The 25747-nt window shown below is 32.7% G+C and overlaps 1 protein-coding gene across 1 annotated transcript in view; it reads right to left on the bottom strand.

Moving 5' to 3' along the window:
- The window catches only part of LOC114327466 (uncharacterized), a 713641-nt gene that overhangs the window by 42187 nt on the left and 645707 nt on the right, over nt 1-25747 (bottom strand). The window contains exon 14 of the mRNA XM_050649213.1: nt 12865-13224. Within this exon, the coding sequence (XP_050505170.1) occupies nt 12865-13224 (360 nt within the window). The remainder of the gene's footprint in view (nt 1-12864; nt 13225-25747) is intronic.

The raw sequence follows: 25747 nt of genomic DNA, 5'->3' as shown, positions 1-25747 counted from the left end.
CTACCTCACATCGACCACGTAATTTTTTTTTCTAACTGATGACCTATTTTTTTTTAATTTACATAATAAATTTGAAAAACATTTTGAACTTATAAAATTTATTATAAATTAGTTAAATTCAAAATTATGTTTAAAGTTATTCCGCAAATTAAAAAAAATTAGAGGGTCTTGTAGGAAAAAAAAATAACTTCCAAATGATGTGCCACTGGACCATACTTGATATTAAAAAAAAAAACTGGTGGTTGATGCGGGGAAGGGAAAGGATGACGAATTTTGCATAAAAATTCGTCCCCACCTCAATACAAATTGACATGTTTTTTTATTCTGAACAAACTCGTGGTTTCTGAGTTACTGGGGGGGGTCAAATTTTCGTTGGAACACTCTGTAGATCTGATAGGGTACATCTAAGTTTTTTTTAATGAATTCTTCTTCCGTAGAGAGACAATTCTGGGGTGAGGATGAGGGGTGAGGGTGAAATAAATTTATTTAGATTTATTAAAAATTCGATATTTACCATGATAAAAGAAAATAAATTTCTAGCAGCTGTTAGAGAAGGCAGATATGAGATAATTTTAGCAGGAAAACCTTTTCAGCCGACGGAACATATTATAATAAGATTCCATATCCACTAGAATTTTTGTATCGATAAAAATATATCTACAAATATACTCGAAAGATACAAAGATTGAGATACGAAGTCAGTAAAGAATATGAAAAGAAACTCGTCGGTTATTTTTGATGAAATTCTCAGTAGTAATTGCACAAGAGCTCCAAAATTCTATATTAATTTTAGAGATCGAGTGTAATTTGTTGCGATTATTTTATGAATAAAACTGTTCGAAACCAAAAATTTTTATTGTAATTTATTTATGTAATTACAAATTAGTACAATTAAACACACAGTTGTTATAAATATTTTACGGTTGAAAGTCATCACTTTTATAATTTTTAAAACATTAATTATTGTCATTAATGTCACTGAATGTATTTTTTCATAGCAACGAAGGGCATCTGACCTAATATATTTGACGACGGGAAATTATCAAAAATTATCAGTCTAATTTAGATTTCTGTAGCTTTATATTGGTCAGAATCTCCTATGAATGAAATAATCACTAAAACTTAATAAAAACTATATGGCTGGATCTCGCGTACCAAAAAGAAGTTTAGTAATAGCAATTTGAAAATTTGTTAATATCTTAATGGTGTCTAGTCGGACAAACTTTGATGTACAGGAACACTGGAACAGGGGAAGTTTTAATTGTGGAACAGGTTACAGGTTTCGAACGTCAGGCTACGAAAACGTCTTATGTATTTTGTCGGACAGAACTTCCAATTGATTTGTTACCCTTTCATTAAACTCTCATGCAAAAATCAGACTGCTATTTATCACCAACATAATTCCTGTCATTTGACATATTCTACGTGTCGGACTTATTAAAATGCCCAACATATTTGTCAGACAAATATATATATATATATATATATATATATATATATATATATATATATATATATATCAAACAAATGAAATAGAGAATGTAGAAAAATCCCCTTACGAATAACTCAGACATCCACTATTTCTGGCTGGGAAAAATTTTTCGATAAAATATATATATATATATATATATAGTAAACTCTTAAATATTGGGGAAACCTGCAAGAAAGACTCTAATGAGTATCAATTGTTTCGCCGAACGTTTTCGCCAAAGAGAATTAATTTGGCTTCTTCAGGGCTGAAAGAGAAGAAATTATAATTAGCTACCATATATTACCTATTAAAAAACACTGGAGATCTTACCGTAACTTAGAATTGTAGAGTTAGGATGTTATAAAAAACTTAGCTAGTAACAACATAGTGTTTTTTTTTTTGTTACTGTTATAAAAAAGTTACTGTTAAAAATGTATGGTAGCTGTGAACTTGAGACGCAAAAGTGTACCCAAGGGTAACCGAAAAAACCCAATGCAACTACATTTTGAAGGAATTAATTCTTTGAGTTGTCGGCAATAACTAAATTTTTGATTGTTAAAAAGTTCACATGTGAGGTTCTGTTTTGCCAGAACGCATGCGCTGACATGTCAAAGTAGTTCTTATGATTCTTTATAATGTCGTTAAGGTTCATTGGTGTAACAAGATGAAATTAATTACCAGTTTAGGGTAATATCATTATTTAGATTTTTCTTATTAAAAAATTGTTTTATATATTATATTGTTCATGTGATGTTATTCTAATATCTTATTGAGATGTATATAAGAAAAGCAAGGGAATGTTATCTTTTTTTAAAAATTAATGAAATTTATTATTTAAGTAGGTTAGTTATTAATGGATAAATCAGTCAAGTTGGTTCTCTGTGATGTTACATTTTTCTTGGTATCGGATTTAAGTAAGAAGTGGTATATATTGCTTAGATTCTTAATGTCACTCTTAACATTGATGGAAAAATCGTTAAGGAAAATATATGACATTTCAATGAACTCTCTTTTAGATTTATTGTTCTCACGGTGGAGAATTGTAGTGTTATTATAGTCCATGAGATGACCAGTGGAATGTACATGTTTGGCTAAAGCACAACGGTCTGGGTGAAGTCGAGAATCACTTTTGTGTAGTGTGATACGTGATTTCAATAATTGAGAGGTTTGGCCGATGTAAGAATTGTTGCAAGAGAGGCATGGAATGTTGTAGACAATGTTACTAAGCATATCTCTAGGTGTCTTATCTTTGATCTTAGAATAAAGATTATTAATTGTTAAGGCTGATCTACAAGCCACATTAAGTTTAATATTGTTATTGTTATTACCAAAGCTATTTTCAACACTTTTCAGAATCCTTGTTAACCCCGGAGTGATATCACTGAAGTATGGTAATGAAAAATATTTGTTTATAGGAGTATCAGAGACTGGGTTCCCACTTAAGACATCAGGATCAGCATTGTTAGTCGCGAAGGAAGGTGAAGTACCCTCGTTTTGGACAGTGTTAAACAAAATCTTATTTACTAGTGGTGTTGGATAGGCATTTGAAATGAAAAGTTTCTGTAGGATTTGTAGGTTTTTTGTATGAAAAGAAGGATCTGATAGTTTTATTACTCTATTTTTCATCTGTTTGACTAAATTGACTTTGGTAGAATTATTATGGTAAGAGTGGTAGTTAAGGTATCTACCAGAATGGGTCGGTTTTTGATACCAATCTATTTTAATGTTGTTATTTTCCCTGATCATCCTTATGTCGAGAAAAGGGACGGACCAATTACCATCTTCCCTCTCTATAGTGAACTGGATGTAGGGGTCATAACTATTGAAGGTGTTTAATAGTTCATCTACCTTGTCATTGGGTATAGCCAAGATGATATCATCAACATATTTTTTAATGAATGGAATTTGAAAGGATAATAAAGGAATGACAGAGTCTAACACATAATCCATAACGTAAGTTGCAATTATAGGAGAAATCTTTGCTCCCATAGGGGTACCGAAAGTTTGTTGATAGAATTTTCCATTAAATGAGAAGTAGGTGTTATTAAAGAGAAATTCGACGATGCTGATGAATCTGTCATAAGACATGGAACAACAACCTCTAATACGGTCCCAATTGACCTCTATTGATGTCAAACAAATTCCTAGATGTACGTTGCTGAATAAGGATACAACGTCAAGGCTAACGAGGACATAATTTGATGGTAGTATGTAACCATTATATTTATTTACCATCTCAAAAGAATCTTTAATGTAATACTGAATTTCATAATCATATGCATTAGTAAGGATGTCTGTAACAAAGGCCGATATATTTTCAGTGGGAGTTCCAATGGAAGCTACTATGGGACGAACCGATAGTGTTGGTTTGTGGATTTTTGGCAAAGCATAAAACTTTGCAATGTTCCCATTATAAGTTGTTAATTTTTTCCTAGTGTTACGGTCTATCTCATTGGAAGAAGCTAAGGATGCTATTAATGTATTGCATTTTCTTTGTAGAGAAGAAGAGGGATTGGATGTAAGTGACGTGTAAGATCTATCGTTTTCAATGAGAGAAGAACAAAGTTGTAAGTAGTGAGTTCTTTCCAAGATGACCGTAACATTGCCTTTGTCTGCTTTTGTCACCAAAAGCTCAGGATTGGATTTAAGAAATTTTCTAGTTTTAGTATATAAGTTATGAAAAAAAGTATTAGATGGTTTAGAAGTATTCAAAATGTGATTAGTGATAATGTTGGTGGTTCTTGACCGGATTAAGTTTTGCTCTAATTCAGATGGCAATGATGAAATTATGTATTCCAAATCTGCTAACAGTGTTTTTACTTGATAATCTTTTCCTAACTTTGGTTCGATGCTAAATTTATTTCCTAATGCCAAGAAACCTAGAACATCATCAGGAATAATTGAGGTAGATAAATTTTTTATCCATTTTGGATCAGTTTTAAGAACAGATTTGCAACAGGACTGATATAGTGAGTCAATTTTTTTGATATTGTCAGATTTAATTGAAAAAAATATTTTATTAACTATATCTAATAGATTGAATATGTGTAATGGTTACATACTACCATCAAATTATGTCCTCGTTAGCCTTGACGTTGTATCCTTATTCAGCAACGTACATCTAGGAATTTGTTTGACATCAATAGAGGTCAATTGGGACCGTATTAGAGGTTGTTGTTCCATGTCTTATGACAGATTCATCAGCATCGTCGAATTTCTCGTTAATAACACCTACTTCTCATTTAATGGAAAATTCTATCAACAAACTTTCGGTACCCCTATGGGAGCAAAGATTTCTCCTATAATTGCAACTTACGTTATGGATTATGTGTTAGACTCTGTCATTCCTTTATTATCCTTTCAAATTCCATTCATTAAAAAATATGTTGATGATATCATCTTGGCTATACCCAATGACAAGGTAGATGAACTATTAAACACCTTCAATAGTTATGACCCCTACATCCAGTTCACTATAGAGAGGGAAGATGGTAATTGGTCCGTCCCCTTTCTCGACATAAGGATGATCAGGGAAAATAACAACATTAAAATAGATTGGTATCAAAAACCGACCCATTCTGGTAGATACCTTAACTACCACTCTTACCATAATAATTCTACCAAAGTCAATTTAGTCAAACAGATGAAAAATAGAGTAATAAAACTATCAGATCCTTCTTTTCATACAAAAAACCTACAAATCCTACAGAAACTTTTCATTTCAAATGCCTATCCAACACCACTAGTAAATAAGATTTTGTTTAACACTGTCCAAAACGAGGGTACTTCACCTTCCTTCGCGACTAACAATGCTGATCCTGATGTCTTAAGTGGGAACCCAGTCTCTGATACTCCTATAAACAAATATTTTTCATTACCATACTTCAGTGATATCACTCCGGGGTTAACAAGGATTCTGAAAAGTGTTGAAAATAGCTTTGGTAATAACAATAACAATATTAAACTTAATGTGGCTTGTAGATCAGCCTTAACAATTAATAATCTTTATTCTAAGATCAAAGATAAGACACCTAGAGATATGCTTAGTAACATTGTCTACAACATTCCATGCCTCTCTTGCAACAATTCTTACATCGGCCAAACCTCTCAATTATTGAAATCACGTATCACACTACACAAAAGTGATTCTCGACTTCACCCAAACCGTTGTGCTTTAGCCAAACATGTACATTCCACTGGTCATCTCATGGACTATAATAACACTACAATTCTCCACCGTGAGAACAATAAATCTAAAAGAGAGTTCATTGAAATGTCATATATTTTCCTTAACGATTTTTCCATCAATGTTAAGAGTGACATTAAGAATCTAAGCAATATATACCACTTCTTACTTAAATCCGATACCAAGAAAAATGTAACATCACAGAGAACCAACTTGACTGATTTATCCATTAATAACTAACCTACTTAAATAATAAATTTCATTAATTTTTAAAAAAAGATAACATTCCCTTGCTTTTCTTATATACATCTCAATAAGATATTAGAATAACATCACATGAACAATATAATATATAAAACAATTTTTTAATAAGAAAAATCTAAATAATGATATTACCCTAAACTGGTAATTAATTTCATCTTGTTACACCAATGAACCTTAACGACATTATAAAGAATCATAAGAACTACTTTGACATGTCAGCGCATGCGTTCTGGCAAAACAGAACCTCACATGTGAACTTTTTAACAATCAAAAATTTAGTTATTGCCGACAACTCAAAGAATTAATTCCTTCAAAATGTAGTTGCATTGGGTTTTTTCGGTTACCCTTGGGTACACTTTTGCGTCTCAAGTTCACAGCTACCATACATTTTTAACAGTAACTTTTTTATAACAGTAACAAAAAAAAAAACCACTATGTTGTTACTAGCTAAGTTTTTTATAACATCCTAACTCTACAATTCTAAGTTACGGTAAGATCTCCAGTGTTTTTTAATAGGTAATATATGGTAGCTAATTATAATTTCTTCTCTTTCAGCCCTGAAGAAGCCAAATTAATTCTCTTTGGCGAAAACGTTCGGCGAAACAATTGATACTCATTAGAGTCTTTCTTGCAGGTTTCCCCAATATTTAAGAGTTTACTATTTAACTTATCTGCAAAGATTAAATTTCTTCTTTATATATATATATATATACATATATATATATATATATATATATATATATATATATATATATATATATATATATATATATATATATATATATATATATATATATATATATATATATATATATAAATCGGTTTTAAAACGTCTTGCGACGTTGTCCGATGCCTAATTTCCATGACACTCTATCATACCATTGGCCCTCTCTAAGATATCTTGCGCTCATCGCCTTCGTTACTCCCTCTCTCCAAGATTTCTTGGGTCTTCCTCTCTTTCTGCGGTTTGGTGGTACCCATTGCATAATTATTTTAGGGAGTCTTGAGTTATCCATCCTCTGGACGTGTCCGTACCATATCAGCTGTTTTCTTTCTATGTCTGTTGTTAGAGAGCCGTCAACCCCCATTCGCTCTCTTATCTCATCATTACGAATTCTGTCTCTGCGTGACACTCCTACTGATCTTCTAAAAGCGTCCATTTCTACTGCCTCCAGTTTTCTTCTGTTGTTTTCGGTTATCCGCCAAGTTTCTGCTCCGTACAATAGACTGCTTTTAATAAGAGATTCGTAGATATTGTGTTTTCTTCTTTTTCCTATTTCATGATTTCACAGTACGCTGTTTAGACAACCTATTGTTTTTCTGGATTGTGTTATTCTTCTCTTTATTTCTTCATCATCTTTCCCCTTTGTGTCAAAAACGATTCCTAGATATGTGTAATGGTCGCAGGGCATGATGATTTCATTATTTTCTAATGTGATGTTCGATAGTTCGGTACCTATTGGCAGGTATTTTGTTTTTTCTGTATTAATTTCTAGTCCCCACTTTCTATATTCTTCTTGTAATTTCCTTTCAATGTACTCTAAATCATCTTTATCGTTTGCTATAACAACCTGGTCATCAGCAAACTGCAATGTATATAAGCAAATCTCTCCAAGGTCTACGCCCATGCCTCTGCATTTTCGTTTCCACTCTTTCAATGCTTTTGCAACATATATTTTAAATAAGGTCGGTGATACACAGCACCCCTGACGTAGACCTTTATTAACCAGGAAGCTTTGCGATAATCTGTTTCCAGTTTTTATTTGTGATGTTGACCCTTCATACAAATTTCTTAAGGCTTTTATTAAGGTGACACTAATATTCGTCTGTCGTAACACGTTCCAGAGTTTGTTTACAGGAACTGTATCGTACGCCTTCTGCAAGTCAATAAACATGAGGTGGGTTTCTTGATTTGTGCTTAATTTTTTTCTATTAGTTGTTTGAGGCAGAAGATATTATCAGTACAGCTTCTTCCTGTTCGAAAACCGGATTGTTCTTCTTCCTCTTGGTCTTTGTACTCCTTCTTAATGCTGTCTCTAATTATTCGTCCATACAAACGGCTGAATGTACTAGTCACTGATATCCCTCTATAGTTTTCACATTTAAGCTTATCTCCTTTCTTATGGATCGACGAAATATAAGCAATTTTCCACTCGTCGGGTACGGGAGAACCATTTATAAATTGATTTATGCACCAAGTGACGGTTTCAAACAATTTTTGTGATCCACATTTTATTAGTTCGGCTGGGATATCCCCTGGTCCTGGAGACCTACCGTTTTTCAGTTCTTTTATAGCTTTTCTAATTTCTGTCACTTGTATTGTTATATCTTCTCCTTCAATGTTAACGTCTGTTGGTGATTGAGTTAAGTATTCGTCCCTATTTTCTGTCAGTAATTCCCCATAGTACTTTTCCCATTTTTGTGTGGATATTAATTGAATGTTTGTGCTCTTCCTTTCGTTAGTTCTTATTTTATTGAGGAGCTTCCATGTTTCTGTACATTTTCTGCCTCCCAGGTAGGTATTAATTTCCTGGCACTTCTTATCCCACATTTCTCTTTTTGCTTTTACTGTTGTTCTTCTTGTTATTCTTTTGAGTTCCAGGTATTCACCTCTATCTTTTTGTTGTTTACTGCTCAGCCATCTGATATACGCTTGCTTTTTCTCTTCTACGAGTGCTTCTATTTCTTTGTTCCACCATAGTTTTTCACTTTGTCTTTGAGTGTTAAAGCCGAGTGCTTCTTCTGCAGCTTTTTTAACGCTAACGACTACGTTTCTATATACCTCCTCTACTGTTGATGTTTCAGTTATATTCATTAGTTTGCCATCCAGACTTTGTTGATATAGTATTCTTGTACTTTCTTGGGTCAAACTATCCAAATTATAACTTCTTTTTTCCAAAGTTTCTTCTTGTTGGGGTTGACAATTTGTTTGATTATGTGTTATTTTATATCTAAATGGACAGGTTACTTTTGATTTTACGACATAATTATCTGAACCACATGATATTCCTCTGTATGCTCTTGTGTCCTGTACTTGCATATTAGTATTTTGTTTTATGATGACATATTCTATAATTGACTTTAAATTTCTTGTAGTTTGGGTCCAGGTGTACTTGTGTACATCTCTATGTTTAAAAAATCCATTGGTTATTTTTAATTGATGGTTTTCACATATTTCAATTAGCCTCTCACCATTATCATTCTGGTTTATTTCTTCGTAGGGACCTACCACCTTATTATCTACTTTACGACCTACTCTACTGTTCAGGTCTCCCATAACTATCAATTCTCTTCTATTTCCAATTTTCGTAATTTCGTCGTTAACTTTAACAAAGAACTCATCTTTGTTTGTGTAAGGTTCATCATCATTGATTGCATAAATCCCAAGTATCGTAATAGGTGTTTCTTTTATCGTTATGTTTACTCTTATTATATTTTCGCCTATTGCTTCAAAGTCAGTGATTTTATTTTTATGTTTTTTGTGTATTAGAACGGATACTCCTCTTTTCGCTCTCTCGTGTTTTCAAACTCCGCTGAATATATGTACATAATTGTTTACTTTTTCTATACCTATTCCTTTCTTCTTTGTTTCGGTTAAGACAACTATATCCATATCTAGTTTTTTAATTTCTTCAGTTATTTCTTCCATCTTTCCGCTGATACTCTGCACATTCCAGGTGCCAATGTTCATAATCCTTTTCCGTCGCCGAAGTCGTTTATTATTTAATCCGTCCGAGATTCCGAGGCAATCTTTAGGCTTTTTGGTATTTTTCTAATTTTTACAAGTGACAGGGAACCGGTCTGACGTCTTAACCCCCTACCTGGAGGACCGGGTAATTTGTAATCAAGGTTTTCTTCCTTTAGATTGGTTGTCTTACAGGACTAAAGAGCCCAATCTGTCAGACAAATACTTTTTCATATATAACATAAAGTTTGCTGTTAAATAAACCTAAAAACAACCTGCTAGTTTTTACAATCATAAACTTGTCAGGATGACAAGTTCCACAATTAAAATCGCGTTTTACAGTTAAAACTGTCCCTGTTCCAGTGTTCCCATACATCAAAGTTTGTCCGACTAGGCACCGTTAAGCTATTAATAAACTTTTTTTGACACGCGGGATCCGGGCCTATTCTAAACACATGCATCTTCTGTGTAAAATCCTTTTACGGCAGATACTTATTTAAAATTAAAATATTCTTCAATTTATTTAAGTACAAAGGCAAAAAATCAATATTTTGTAAGACATATACAACTAAAAATAAAAAAAATATAGGCTGACGATTTTGTTTAAACAGTTCCACTTTTCAAATAAATCTCTGGATATGTCTTAAAACCAGCGCAAGTAGAAAACCAATATGTAATATAGTGTGTGTGTTTAATCCACTACCACACTCTAACCCCGGGAGCCCTTAATTGACTCGAAGGAGTGAAGTTAAAGGCACATCTGGCCTGGTTGAGTTGACTCTAGTGAATCATTTTAAATGTATATTCTCTCTTGTTGGCCACATGAATTGGGTCATAGCCTACACGACAAAAAGAACAAAGGTTTTACTTAGTCAGCTAAATTAACGTTGTTAATCAGCATTAGCTGTTAATTAACTTAGTCAGCATTGCCAAAATATTGTTTATGAATTGCAACAATTAAACAAATTAAATAGCCCGCACATGGTTAAATATAATAATAAATTGGTTTATGTGATATACGGGGTGATAAAAATATACTGTTTAATATCGGATATGAATTATGAATATTTGATATTGAACATTGTGCCAATTTGAAAAGGTACCACCCTCTATAATTTGGTTCTTACAGAAAATCTAAAAATATACAAACACACATCAAATTTATTTGTGATGATTTTTGGACATTTTGTAGACCAATTTTTAACTACTTTACATCAACCCTCTAGTGAGGGCGGGCACAACCACAAAATCTTTAATGGAAAGGGAGGTTGAGTGATACCTCATTTTAAAGATCGTTCAACCACCTTTTCAAAAATTCTAGATACATTATACTTATATGCAGTACTTTCGGAAAAACCAAGTGAAACTGTGAAGATATTAAGTATCGAGTTCAGAACTCCAAAATTTTTTTGAAGTTATTTTTCCTTAGGCGCGATTGAGAGTAAAATTTTTCATAAATCTGCGCGCATGCGCACACAGACAGTATGACGTTTAGTTGCTAATCTTTCAAATTATGTATCAGCGCAAATAAGCCATTAAAATAATATATTAGTGTTTTTTAGTAAATGTATTATTTATTATAATTTTGTGTCTTTGGATTTGTAAAATGGGCGTAAAATAATAAAACATCTATTTTTATATTTCATTTGTCACCGTGATGTGTAATTATGTATATCTGAAACGTCAGTAACATGCGCCTTGATGGCCTGGTTGGTAGAGCATTGGACCAGAGATCGAGAAATCGCGAGATTGCAGGTTCAAATCCCGGACGATTCATACTTTTGTCTTTTTTTTTTAATATATGGCATTGTTAAGTTCTGGTTAATTTTTGGTAATTATTGTGAATTTTTTGTATTGTAACTGTTAAGTATATGTATTTATTTCGTTGAAATTATATAATAGAAGTATAACTTCTTAAGTGCGTACAAAGTACACACACATTCTTTTTTGGAGTATTAACCCATTTTAGCCCAGTGTTGCCATATAGCAACGCGAATCGGGTGTCTATAAAAATATTCCTAGTGTATAAAATCTGTCTTTTGTAACACAAGTGATGTTGTCGGTCGCTTCAGTAAGAAACACGTGTTTTCTAATCTAGTTGTTTTTTTTTTGTGAATTTACACGTTGGCAAGAGACGTTTGTAAACAGCGAATTTTTGTGGTTACGTTCAAAATGGACATTCAATTCAAGTGGGTAATATTATTTGGCTACGTTATATTTTTTCCGCGTAATTTCGTAATAAATATCAAGTAAACAGATGGAACTTTGGTAATAATCTTGTAAAATACATAAAATTATTATTGAAGGTGCATTTACAGTGACCGCGATATCAGTTTTGCCATATGGCAACACTAGGTCAATACGCTATTATGTAATTATTTCTATATTTATTTTTTCAGACGGGGTTTCATTTTAGAGAAAGGTCTCGAAATAGAATATGAAGATGATTTAGATATGGAACAGATACACCTAGAAACTCCTGAGAATATTCAAACAGACGAAGAGTAGGGAGGCGAATAAGATGATTTCGATATACATCTATTATTAGGAAGGCAACTCTCTGCAAATTCTGAAGTTGTATTAGACAATAACCAAAGAATATAATATGGTGATATTGGCATCGATGATGGGGTCAACAAAGCGGACGAATCATGTACTATGCCGCGCATTGAGCCAGACAAAAACTTTTCTTGGATATTTGTATAATGGTTAAATTGGTCAGTATAATAGTGGAATGGGTGGAACTGACCTAATGGACGGAGATGATGTCAGTCGATATAGGATTGCAATACGTTTGAAGAAATGGTGGTGGGTGATATTATTTACGGGTGATATGGTTGGCTGATTTATCGATTTTAAATGCTTGGATACACAGAGTTGGTTTGTGCCCATTGAAATGGCAAATACCTAGTTTTTCGAGCAGGGAAGCATGTTGCCCTTTAAGCATGTACTATTTTAATCCTTCAACATCGACTGGTATTCACCATATTTTATTTAAATATATCATGTAAACCATATATTACAATGTTACCACTCTAATTGGTGTGCTAGTTTCAACTACTCAGCAGAATGCAGTGAAGATGTTCTAAATTAGAACGAAAACGTTTTGCACGACTTTTTATGAAGATTTTTAATAAACAATTTTATACCAGTATACAATTTGAAGTTTTTACTTCTGTATGAGTTTTTTTTTAAATATTATGATAGATGTAACGCTTATAGTCAACTAACACATTTATTTAGTAAATAATAACTTACCTTCTCTTATAGATTTATACATGCTTCCGTAGCAGACGCAAATGAGTCCAAATGCTAACGCATTAAAGGCTAACAAAGTCGACAAGTAAATAGTATCAGCTTTTCCCTTGCACTCTAATGGTAAACATATACTTGTCTTGGAGTAACTGCTAATTCCAAGTAGTGGCAAGCTTGCCATAAATATGGCACAGACCCAACCGGCAAACATAACTTTGACCGCATTTCTGAGTTTAAGCCGTTTGTTTAAGTGAATAGCCCAAGTTATGGTATACCATCGTTCAGTGGTTATAACTGTAAGGGTGTATACCGAAAGAATATTTCCAAAAACAGTTAGAAACCCAGCAACATCACAGCCATTACCTAAAAGTAAAGGGTCACTTTTATTGCTAAAGTTACCTGTAATATATGATTTATTTGAATTCAAAGAGTTCATTTGATTTTAAAGAACACAAATAGAGAAATTCTTCAAATTAGAAAAAAATTAAAAATTACTTAGGAGTATTCTTTTTTCTAAATTCATTGCTTTAGATTCACTTAATCCAAAACCTCCAATAAATTTCAAGTGTTAAATCAATTAATGTGTTATGGTGTGCAAAAGGAAATATGGCGCTTTATAAGAGGTTAAAGAACGAAGGTAAAGGAACTGATAGAACTAAAACAAATAATAGATAAAGAACAAATGATGCTAAAACCGGAAACACTAGAAATTAACACAAATGAAGATGTTAATATAAGTACACAGGAAGTTTGAAAAACACTTGAAAAGCTGAAGAACAGAAAAGCCGCAAGTAAATACGGAATACCAAATAAATTACTGACATATTGTGGAGTAGCAATGACAGAACAATTAACAACATTAATTAACAAAATTATAAAACACAATAAAATTCCGGAAGAATAGGGGAAGAGCGAACTAATTCTACTATTCAAAAAAGGAGATAAAAACAGACAGAACACTACTACTCTGGGCTAATTAGCATAATTCAAGGAAAAGTTATTTACCAGCAATTTTATTACTGGAGTCGAATCTTATTATTTAATTTATTATTAATACGGGTATGCAAAGTCCGCTGATAGTGTGCTACTTTTTTATAAACCAAATGGCGCCCGAAAATCGTGTTTTTTTTAATTTTTGCTCTATAACTCAAAAGATTTTAACTTTACACCAAAAACACCCAGATAAAAATTCACCTTAATTAAATTCTGCATAGAGACGTGTTTTTCTCGATTGACTTTGACAAAAATTTTCCCCGGAAAATGCGGGTTTTTCCAACAAAATCTTTAATTTTCAACTAAAATTTTAGATAAGTAATTGTTTATCAATAATTAAATAACTTAATAATATAAAATCTCTTTTCGAATAGATTATAATTACAGAAGCGGATAGAAATTGAATGAAGAGTTTATCAACACTTGCAACACTAGCATGATTTTTGTATAAAAAGACACTGTACCTATCTAATGCACTTTACATAATTAAAATTGCACTTAATTAAAATTATTTTGTATTTTGTAACTTGTTACCTTTGACCTGAAGATGCTCTACAAAGTTTAAAGAGCGAAACCGGTCGTCGGAAGTTATAATAAAGATTGAGAGTAAGTCTGACTTTTACTTCATTTAAAATGAACTCTCACATGCAACCCATTCAAGATTTTTAAAATTGGACTATTTAAGCGGCCTCAGGAATATTTTAAAATTATACAAAATTTTTTGGCTTAAAAACAAATAGAATATCTCGGGAAATATTAAATTAAATTAAATCATGAAAACGGTATTGGAAAAAAGCGCAGGACGCTTCTTTTCAAAGTTTAATTGTGATGAGTGGTTCCTAAGTTACAACCGCTCAAAAATGACCGGCATTTACGGCAAAGATATAAACAATAGGATCATAATTTTTGAACCATTACCTTTTTATTTTTGTCCTCTTTCTCCACACTAATTTTTAAATCTTTAAGGTACTCATAACATATATTATTATAATAAAAACTATCGATATTACGAGTGAAAATGTAATCTCAAAGTTCAAAATCGGTATACGTTAAAAAATGCATTTTCTCGGCTTCCCATGGAGCAATTTTCTTCATTCATTTTTTGTTCCCAAGTAACTCGAGTAGAGCCATCTAACTAACGCATTATTCAATGTCAAGCTTGCTTTTGTTTTGTTATACAGTCGAACCCGCTTATTGGAATAGCCGTCGTGCCAAGAAAAAGTATTCCTATAACAGGGATATTCTAATAACCGATCATATAAACCTAGTAAAAATGTTTTGGTACCTCAAATTTCTATTCCTTAAACCGGGATATTCCTTTAACCGGTATTCTAATAAGCGGGTTCGACTGTAATAGATTAATTTATTTATCAGAGAAGAAAACTACATATTTTCTCCAGTTGTAGACTTTTTTTAGATAAACTTACTACAAGTGTACCTTTTAACGTTAAAAACACGAATATTCTTATTTGAAAGCTGTATAATTATTTAAACAATTTTTATTTAAACAAATTAAATTTTTTTATTATAATAAAGAAATTAATTTTTTAATAATGCGTTAGTTAGATGGCTCTACTCGAGTTACTTGGGAACAAAAAAAGAATGAAGAAAATTGCTCTATGTGAAGCCTAAAAAATGCATTTTTTTAACGTATACCGATTTTGAACTTTGAGATTACATTTTCTCCAACCTAATTTTTGATTGGAATTTTGCTATTTTTGGCAATTTTCACTCGTAATATCGATTGTTTTTACTATAATAATTTATATTATGAGTACTTTAAAGATATGAACATTGGTGTGGAGAAAGAGGATAAAAATAAAAAGGTGATGGTTTAAAAATTATGATCCAATTGTTTCTATATTTGCCGTAAATGCAGGTCAACTTTGACCGGTTGTATTTCAGGAACCACTCATCACAATTAAACGTTTTTTCTTTTAAAAGAAGCATCCTGTCGCTTCTATTCCAATACCGTTTTCATGATTTAATTTAATTTAATCTTTCCCGAAATATTTTATTTGTTTATAAGCCAAAAAGTTTTTTATAATTTTAAAATATTCCTGAGGCCGCTTATAAAGTCCAATTTCAATTCTGTAAAATTTATTAGATAGGTACAGTGTCTTTTTATACAAAAATCATAAAGTAAAAAATTATAAAGTAATTGTGACCTTAAAACAACACCCTGTACCTATATTGAAATTCTGAAAATCTGTTTGCATATTTGAAAGAGCATAAATAACTAAGTCTAATCGTTCGCTTCAATTTTTCGGCCAGACAATTTTATGACTTTAATTTTGAAATTAAATTGAATTTTTTAAGAACTCTGACATTAAAATGCAAGTATTATTAAATTTTAATTATAAATTATTAAAGGTACTGAATAAATACTCATTTTAAATTAATCAATACCTATTTACCATATTGGAATGACCTAATTATTAATCACAAGAAAAATCCAGGTCCGGATTAACAAAAAAACATAAAGTAATTGTGATCTTGAAACAACACCCTGTATATTGAAATTTTCAAAATTTGTTTGCACATTTCAAAATACCACAAAAATCTGAGTTTATCGGTTTGCTTAAATTTTTCTGACGAAAATTTAAGGACTTTAATTTTCAAATTAAATATATTGATACTTTTAAGAACACTGAAATTAAAAAACAGATTTTTAAAGCACTTTTAATTTAAATTATTACAGATATTAAATAAATATCCATTTTTAAAAAATTAGTACTTATTTACGACATTCGAACGACCCACTTACAAATCACAACAAAAAGCCAGGTCCGGATTATCAAAACAATATAAAGTAATTGTAACCTTGAAACAACACCCTGTATTTTGAAAATTTCAAAATCCGTTTGCACATAGGTATGAAAAGAGTACAAAAAACTAAGTTTAATTGTTCGCTTCAATTTTTTGGCCAGACAATTTAATGCATGTAATTTTGAAATTATGTCGAAATTTTTAAGAACTCTGGGAACTCGTAATAAAAATTTCGATATAATTTCAAAAGTAATGTCATTAAATTGTCTGCAGAAAAAATTAAAGCGGGACATTTAACTTAGTTTCTCGTGCTCTCTTCAGGTGTGCAAACGTATTTTAAAAATTTAAATATACAGGGTGTTTTTTCAAGGTCAAAAATAGCATTTATTCATTAACTTAAAATGATTTATTATTAAAAGTGCTTTAAAAACCTGCTTATTAATTTCAGGGTTCTTAAAAATAAATTTTTGCACAAAAAATCAAAGTAAACCGATAAACTCGGATTTTTGTGGTCTTTTCAAATGTGCAAACAAATTTTGTAAATGTCAATATACAGGGTGTTGTTTGAAGGTCAAAATTACTTTGTTTTTTTGTTAATCCGGACCTGTATTTTTCTTGTGATTAATAATTGGGTCTTTCCAATGTGGTAAATAAGTATAGATTAATTTTAAAATGAGTATTTATTCAACAACTTTAATAATTTATAATTAAAAGTTAATAATACCTGCTTTTAATGTTGAGTTCTTAAAAAAATCAATATAATTTCAAAATTAAAGTCAAAAAATTGTCTGGACGAAAAATCGAAGCGAACCATTACACTTAGTCTTTTGTGATCTTTTCAAATATGCAAACAGATTTTCAAAATTTCAATATACAGGGTGTTGTTTTAAGGTCAAAATTACTTTATATTTTTTTGTTAATCCGGACCTGGATTTTTCTTGTGATTAGTTGTCGATCATTTGGGTTTGGAATGAGACATATGTATACCAAATATTAAAAAAATATACAGGGTGGTTCTAAAGTTATGGCTTAGGAAAGAAATTGGCAAAATAAATAAAACACCCTGTAACTCGGTTATAAAAGTCGGTAGGGCAAAAAATGTAGTATACCTAGAACCGCCTCGGTGACCTCTATTCACAATTAACGTATTTCCGTTTCCCAATGAAACACCCTGTATACACTGTTTTAAAATTTACGCAGAAAGAAGCAGAAGGCAATTTTACTGTGAAACAGGTAACAAATAAAAAACCGAAAAACCTTTGAAACTCGATTGATCTGACAACGTCGGGTAATCAAAGTTTTAGATCGCCCTGACCTTGGCAGTTTCAGATACTTCTGTCGACTTATATTGACTTGAGTTGTAAAAGTTAGATTAGAACGATAGATCGTATTGTCTGTGGTACACTTTATTATGGTATTATACATCTCAAAAATCTAGGGATATTTTTAAAAAGAGACGTAATTTCTTCTTTAATTGTTTTGAATAAATAATAATAATCGATTTGTAATGTTTAGTACTTAGTATTTAATATATAATTCAATAAAATTGTGTTTTGACTAAGAAAGTTTTGATGTAGTTCTGATTTGTGCCACTATATATGTATTTTGGGCTGCTGAATCCGAATATGAGGTTTGCGGACAAAATTTCTTGACGGAACATTGAAAAAATCGTAAAATGTCTGCTTTTTCTCGCTTTTTTGCTTAAATCTGGGAAACTATTAACTTTCAGTAAATCGACTGTTAAGAGAAATTAAAGTACCTAAAATTCTCTACAAATATCACTATTTACTTTTTTTGCAGACGAACCATTTGGTCTAAAATGCAAATTGAAAATTGCCAATTTTTAACGGTTTCGGCAAAACCCACTTTTTACATTCAAAAACTTTTTTTTTAGTAGAATGATGTCATTTGATAAATTTCTCCTAGTTTTCTGCACAAATAATAAATGTTAGTTCATGTCTCTTGTGACTGCTTCCATGAATCCATTCCATCCTAAGAGGCCGGGAATGTCTCTGCTTTTCCCTTAGAGCCACAGAAGATCAGACACAGATGGAGGCACAGTTTCAGTTGGTGTGAACATTTCCTTCGGACCTGTTATCTTGATTTCTGATAAACCTTGAGGTTTTGTCCTTTTAAATGAATTAATTGAACAGCTCCCTGACTTCCATAAACCTCAGGCGCCGGTTTAGTTTTTAACCGAGGAATGGATTGGTAAGGCGCTACTGCATGGTGCAATACAAGAAAAGCAGAAAAAAAGCAGCAAAAAAGCAGAAATTTTTCTCTTTTTTCGATGTTCCGTCAAGAAATTTTGTCCGCAAACCTCATATTCGGATTTAGCAGCCCAAAATACATATACAGTCGAACCCGCTTATTAGAATACCTCTTAAAGGAATATCCTGGTTTAAGGAATAGAAATTTGAGGTCCCGAAACATTTATAGTAGCAACCAATGATCGGTTATTAGAATATCCCGGTTATAGGAATACTTTTACTTGGCACAAAGGCTATTCCAATAAGCGGGTTTGACTGTATAATGAAAGAAATCAAAACTTCCCACTAGGGAGCTCGTAGAGTACAAATGGACTGAATCAATACAACACATTTGTTTAAATGTCAAAAATAATGAGAATGACTTTCAGAAATTTCAAAAATATCGAGAAGTGCAGTTAAAAGAAAAACCGCTCATCACAAAATATTGCCGTAATAAGAAAAAAACAAAATGGATACTGAGTATCGCGTACCCTGGTGTATTAAGGCTCTACATCTGTCGTTCATAGACAAAATGAGATTGTTCGTCTCGTTCTCGAAAACGAAACGGCTTGTACATATAATATGTTACCCATATTATGTGGAGTAGTTCTTCGTTGAAGCATGTCTCATACATGCTGGATGTGATTCAGGTCATGGGATTGTGCTGGCCAAGGCAACACATTAATACCTTCGTTGGTAAGCCAGTCTGTCACTAGGAGTGAGACAGGTGAACGAGCATTATCATGCATGAGGTGTAAGTTTTGACCAACCGCATCAGCAAACGGATGAACGATAGGTTCTAGAAAGGTTCGAGGTACTGCTGTGTTCTAAAAAAGCGGTTTGGAAAAACGATGTCCGTTCTGCCACCGACTATTATTCCACTCCATACCATTACTGCACCACCTCTATATGTGTAAACGTCCTGAGCATGTTTTAAGCGTTTTACATCTCCAGATCGTTTCCACACACCTTTTCTTCTTCTTTACGTACCATCTTTGCGACAAAGGTTGGCAATCATCATGCCTATTCTGATCTTAGATCCTGCTGTTTTGATTAGTTCGATTGATGTGAATCCGTACCATTCCCTCAAGTTACCCAACCATGAGATTCTTCTTGTTCCTACACTTCTCTTGCCCTGGATTTTCCCTTGTATAATTAATTGAAGTACAGTGGAACCTCGATAACTCGGATTAATCGAGACCGCGGCCGATCCGGGTTATCGAAAATCCGGGTTAGCCGGACAATATGGTAATAATTAATTAAATATGGTATACCTACAGATAAACTCCGTTATAATTAAAATAACATGACATATATATGCACAGTACACATCTAAATTATGTATAGTTGTATAAGTGTAGAGTTAACTCTGTGTAGAGTTGTATAGAGAGTGTAGAGTAACAAAACCACACATACAAAGCGTCGTCGAGAGTCTCATTTTTAGCATTATTAGCTTTGCACCGATTGTCCAAACTGTCTTTTGTTATCATTTTGAAACAAAATTCTTGGATTTTAGTTCTATTTTTCTTCCAATTCAATACAGATGTACCGGCACCATATGATGCTGTAATTGTTTTTAAAGATTCGCCTTTATCAATCCTACCAATGCTTCTACTTTCTTTTCCATTGTCACTACAACATTTTTACGTTTTGTTGCCATTACGTAGTCAAAAATACACGCAAACACAAATCTATCTGAAGCACGATTACAGAACGGAAGCGAACAATACAAGACTGTACTACACACAATACAGTTACAATCGGAACGATGTTATGTTATTTAAGAACGGTGGAGACTAAGACATTGTTTAAAAAATAATTTTTTAAATAGCCTTTTAGTCTTTTTTAAACAATGCTAAGACAGTTTGAAATACACAAAGGAATACTACAGGTGCCTGCTGTTTCCGATAATCCGAGACAATGTACGTCGCTCTGCCGCCATGTGCCATGAGTAGTGTTACCCAAATGCAAGACCAAGACGAGACTTAGATAGGCTTGGTCTTGGTCTTGCGACAGTACACCTGGTCTTGGTCTTGGTCTTGGTATTGCGCTCCCAGTCTTGGTCTTGGTCTTGGTCTTGCAGCAAGAGTCTTGCAAGTCTCGCAGTTGCCCATTAGCATATTGCATATCTTAGAACAACGTAACAGAGTAGGTACATTTTAAGATTGAATATCATAGCCATAGGAAAAACCAACCAAATTAATAAATATCTGACACCGGGTGGGGTTTGAACTCACGGTGTAAGTGATCCGTGCCCATATTCTAACTAACTAAAGTTTATTAGAAACATGCATTTTTTAGTGTATTTGCTATTCACTATCAGATATTTGAAAAGCATTCAATTCGGTGACAGATCTGCACAGTATGTTAATGCCAGTTCTAATTTTTATCTACTACGTTTTGTTGGACAGACCAGTATGGGTTTCAGATTTTATGGCACGTCAGCTGCTTCACAAGCAAAGTGAAACTTACTCTTCAATATCTCACTTGTTAGCCTTATATATAAGGCTATATAGCCGTATTCTTTAAAAATATCGCTGGAAAAATGTTGTTGCTAGACAGGTAAAGTGTCATTGTATACCGGATACCGGGTATACCAATCAAACTGTGGTTTTCTCAAAGTTCGCATCATTTTGTGGAATATTCTAGCATATAAAATACTGAAATTAAAACCCAACTATAGTCTAATGTTTTCTTAACATTCTGTTTTTGATTCATTCGCTTATGTTGTATAACAAAAAATTTAGGTATTGTATCAACTAGCCATGTTTTTCATTAATACAGGGTGTTTTTAAATAAGTATGGCAAACTTTAAGGGGTAATTCTAAACAAACGAGTCATGTTACGTATGCATGCCAATGGTGAATATTAAATTATTAATTGTATGTCAAAAATGCGCAATAACTACCTCATAAAACTCACCAAATTTCATTTGCATATCTCAACCGGTTTTAGAGCAATAAATAAATCCTCAGTTTGTAAGAAAAATTTTAATACCCCTATTTCGGAAACGAAGCATTTGCGGACATACCCTCATATTAGAGGCGAAACTCACAAAGTGCACTTTTTTGAGATTTTGACATTTTCATCAATTTGAACTCAATACGGTACTGTCCAGCTCTGTAGAAATCAACTGGGGCTCTATTCTAATTGCTGAGATAATTTTATGGTATACTTCACTAAGTGCATGATTGTGAATTTCGGTTTCAAGGTAAAACTCATTAAAACTTTTTATTGCCCTTAGTGAATTTTTCCTTACAATCTGGAGTGCCGAATCAGTAATACATATTATTTAGTGTTCTTTCAAACAATACATTATTAAACATAACTGTTTATAATTTTTTTGTTCATTATCTATTCGGCGATTGATTAAAGAAATGAGCTTATATTATTTCTTTGTAGCAAATATTTTACATAATCTATTTTGCGATCAAGCAGGCGACTTGTGTGTTATATATTGTATTGTTGAAACTGTATATACCTGTTCGGCGATTGATTAAAAAATATGGGTTTAAATTTCTTTGTAACAGATAGCCTATGCTTACATAATGAATAACATTATCTATTTTATGGTTAGGCAGGCGACTTTTGTGGCTGTCGCCGAAAATAATGGCATTTATTTTCAAACAACGAAACTTATTGTTCATTTTTTAAAGAATAGACGGTTATTTTTGATAGATCGTTAGTAGTTGTAAGTCAGCAAAATTTTGTATAGGTACCTTTGTATGTATAAAATGTATGTGGATATTTTTACTACATTACACTTTTTACTTGGATACATTACTTCTGTTTCTATCACATGTGATTTTCTATAGAGGCAACTGTTTTGTATAAAGTTATTTATGTACTTCATAATTATTTATTAACATTGTATTCATTACCTATTTCATTTTGAATCCCAACGTCATGATACTTTATGGAGATAAATTCATTAACTTCTCAATATCCAATAATTGTGTTCATGGAAAAACTCATCAAGTACAAAGTGTAGCTATTGAATTTTACCTCTAATAGGACATACCTATGTTTATAAATCAAACCAGGGCCGGCGATAACGTGCCTGCAAGGGATGAATTGCAGGCGGGCGACCCTGTTTATGGGGCGCCAAAATGAGCACCTTTTTCTGCTGGTGTTACACAAAATCATAGAAAAATTATTTTCTTTAAAATTTTTCAATGCAATAGAATTTTATTCACGGCTCCAGTATGCGTAGTGTGTGACAAACACTCATTTTCAAAATGCTATGGATTTTAAAATTTAAAATCCAAATTTAAAATTAAAAATTTTAATCCGGAAAATAATTTTTTTAGATAATGAGAATTAAATAAGATATTTACATCCTAATTACATTTTGTACCATTGCCAGAAGATAAAATATCTAAATATAGGTAAATACCTAATTAAACCGAAGGGCGCCTTAGCTAGTATTGCAGGCGGGCGCCTTATACCCTAGCACCGGCACTGAATCAAACTGCCATTATTTTTGGTGCTGAATTAGCCTGTAAGGTTACCATACTTATTTAAAACACCCTGCATTGATGAAAAACATGGCTAGTTAAAAAACTACCTAAGTTTTTTATTATCCAGCATAAACGAATGAATGAAAAAACAGAATGTTAAGAAAATATGTATTTAAAAACACAGTTTGATTGGTACACTCGTACAAAAAACCTGGACAATTAAGTTCAGAGCAAAGAAATCGTCTGCTGTTAAAGATGTGCAAAATATTTTATTCTCCTATATACTCCCTAAAACGACCTTCAGTTCTAACTGCAAGACGCAAGAGTCTCGCAGGCTTAGTCTTGTTCTTGCTTAAGTCTTGCATGCTAAGTCTTGGTCTTGCTAAAATTAGGCGGTCTTGGTCTTGGTCTTGGTCTTGCGAAAACGCAAGAACAAGACCAAGACTGCAAGACCAAGACCGATTTTGGGCAACACTAGCCATGAGTCATTTTTACTATCGCATAGTTCACATTACACAATTACACATTATCTCTCAAATATTATATCACATACATTTTTATTGTTGAGATGTTTGTCTGATAAAAATCGGTCCGGGTTAGCCGGACTTCCGGCTTATCGGGGGCCGACTTCTCGAGGTTCCACTGTATGTTGTATCTCTCATTATACATAACATGCCCCAGGTATTGCAGCTTTTGTGTCTTGATGGTTTCCAATATTTCCATTGTTTTGTTGACTCTGCTCATGACTTCGTTGTTTGTTACATGCTCGGTCATTGATATATTCAGGATTCTTCTATACACCCACAGTTCAAATGCTTCCAACTTTTTAGCAATCGGCGAGTTAAGTGTCCATGCTTCTATCCCGTAAAGCAAAATCGAGAAAATATAACACCTTGCCAGTCTAACTCTCAAGTATAATTTTAGTTCTCTTGCACGAAGTACCTTTCTCATTTTATTGAAGTTTGTTCGTGCTTTCTATATTCGAACATTGATTTCAGTGGAGTAATCGTTTGTCCACACTTTAACGTGGCGAGAATCTAGATGAAATTAAAATCTAGATTCGTCGAAGAATAAAACTGTAGCTTAATCATTTGCATCTCAGTTTTGATATTCTTGACACCACTTTAATCTTGCAGCGTGATTGCTTCTGGAGATAGGTGGACATCTCAATAGCCTTCGATTGTGGATATTAACTTCATGAAGACGATTTCTTACAGTATCACAGCCTATGATTACCTGGTGTGCCCTCTACAAGTCGCTAACCAATTCAGGTGCTGTAATTGTTGGTTGTCTTCTAGCGGTTAAATCTAAAAATCTGTCTTGAGCAGCATAATAGGTCTGGATCCCGCGTATGAAAAAAAGTTGATTAATAGCAAGCTGAAAAGTTGTTAATAGCTTAAGGGTATCTAGTCGGACAAACTTTGATGTATGGGAACACTGGAACAGGGGAAGTTTTAATTGTGGATTAATTGTGGAACAGGTTAAAATTTTTAACGTCAGACCACGAAAACGTCCCATGTATTTTATCGGACAGAACTTCCAATTGATTTGTTACCCTTTCATTAAACTTTCATGCAAAAATCAGACTGCTATTTGTCATCTGTCATAATTCCTGTCATTTGACATGTTCTACGTATTCCACTCATTAAAATGCCCCGTTGGTGATAAATAGCAGTCTGATTTTTGCAGGAGAGTTTAATGAAAGGGTAACAAATTAACTGGAAGTTCTGTCCGACAAAATACATAGGACCGTTTTCGGAGTCTGACGTTCCAAATTTTTAACCTGTTCCACAATTAAAACTTCCCCTCTTCCAGTGTTCCCATACATCAAGGTTTGTCCGACTAGACACCCTTAACTCTAGATCAGGGGTCACCAATTAGTTTCCCTGAGGGTCCGTTTCGAAAACCTACGACTCTTCCGCGGTCCGGATTTACGCTGCATGTGTCTGACTGTTCCGATTCGGTTTCTTTGTGGATTCTTGTTAAAAAATATCCCCTATACAAATCAGAAGGGTGCCGGGCGAAATTTTTGGCAGAAATTGTTTAATATATTTTTTAACAAATTCAAAACATCACCTTTTTTGCCCGCGAAAATATGTTTTTGGCATTCTTGGGTCATCTTAAATAAAAAAAGATCTGTCATTTTATTAAAACTTAAGAGTTTTCAAGCATCGCAAATGCATATTTTCGCATTTTTCAGATTTTAAATCGCTTATAACTCGAAAACTATCAACTTTTCAGAAATATGACAAGAGACCTTTATTGTTTATAATTACCCAAGAAAACTAAAAATACATTTTTCGAGGCAAAAAAGTAATTTTGAATTTGCTTAAAAAATTATTTCACCCGGCACCTTTCTGATTTGTTTAAAGGGGATATTTGAAACATGGACTAATATGGAAAGGAAAACTAATA

The sequence above is a fragment of the Diabrotica virgifera genome, chromosome 4 (genome assembly GCF_917563875.1).
Source record: "Diabrotica virgifera virgifera chromosome 4, PGI_DIABVI_V3a".
Taxonomy (NCBI): Eukaryota; Metazoa; Arthropoda; class Insecta; order Coleoptera; family Chrysomelidae; genus Diabrotica; species Diabrotica virgifera.
The sequence above is the reverse complement of the archived record's forward strand: the minus strand, read 5'-3'. Positions and strand labels throughout refer to the sequence as shown.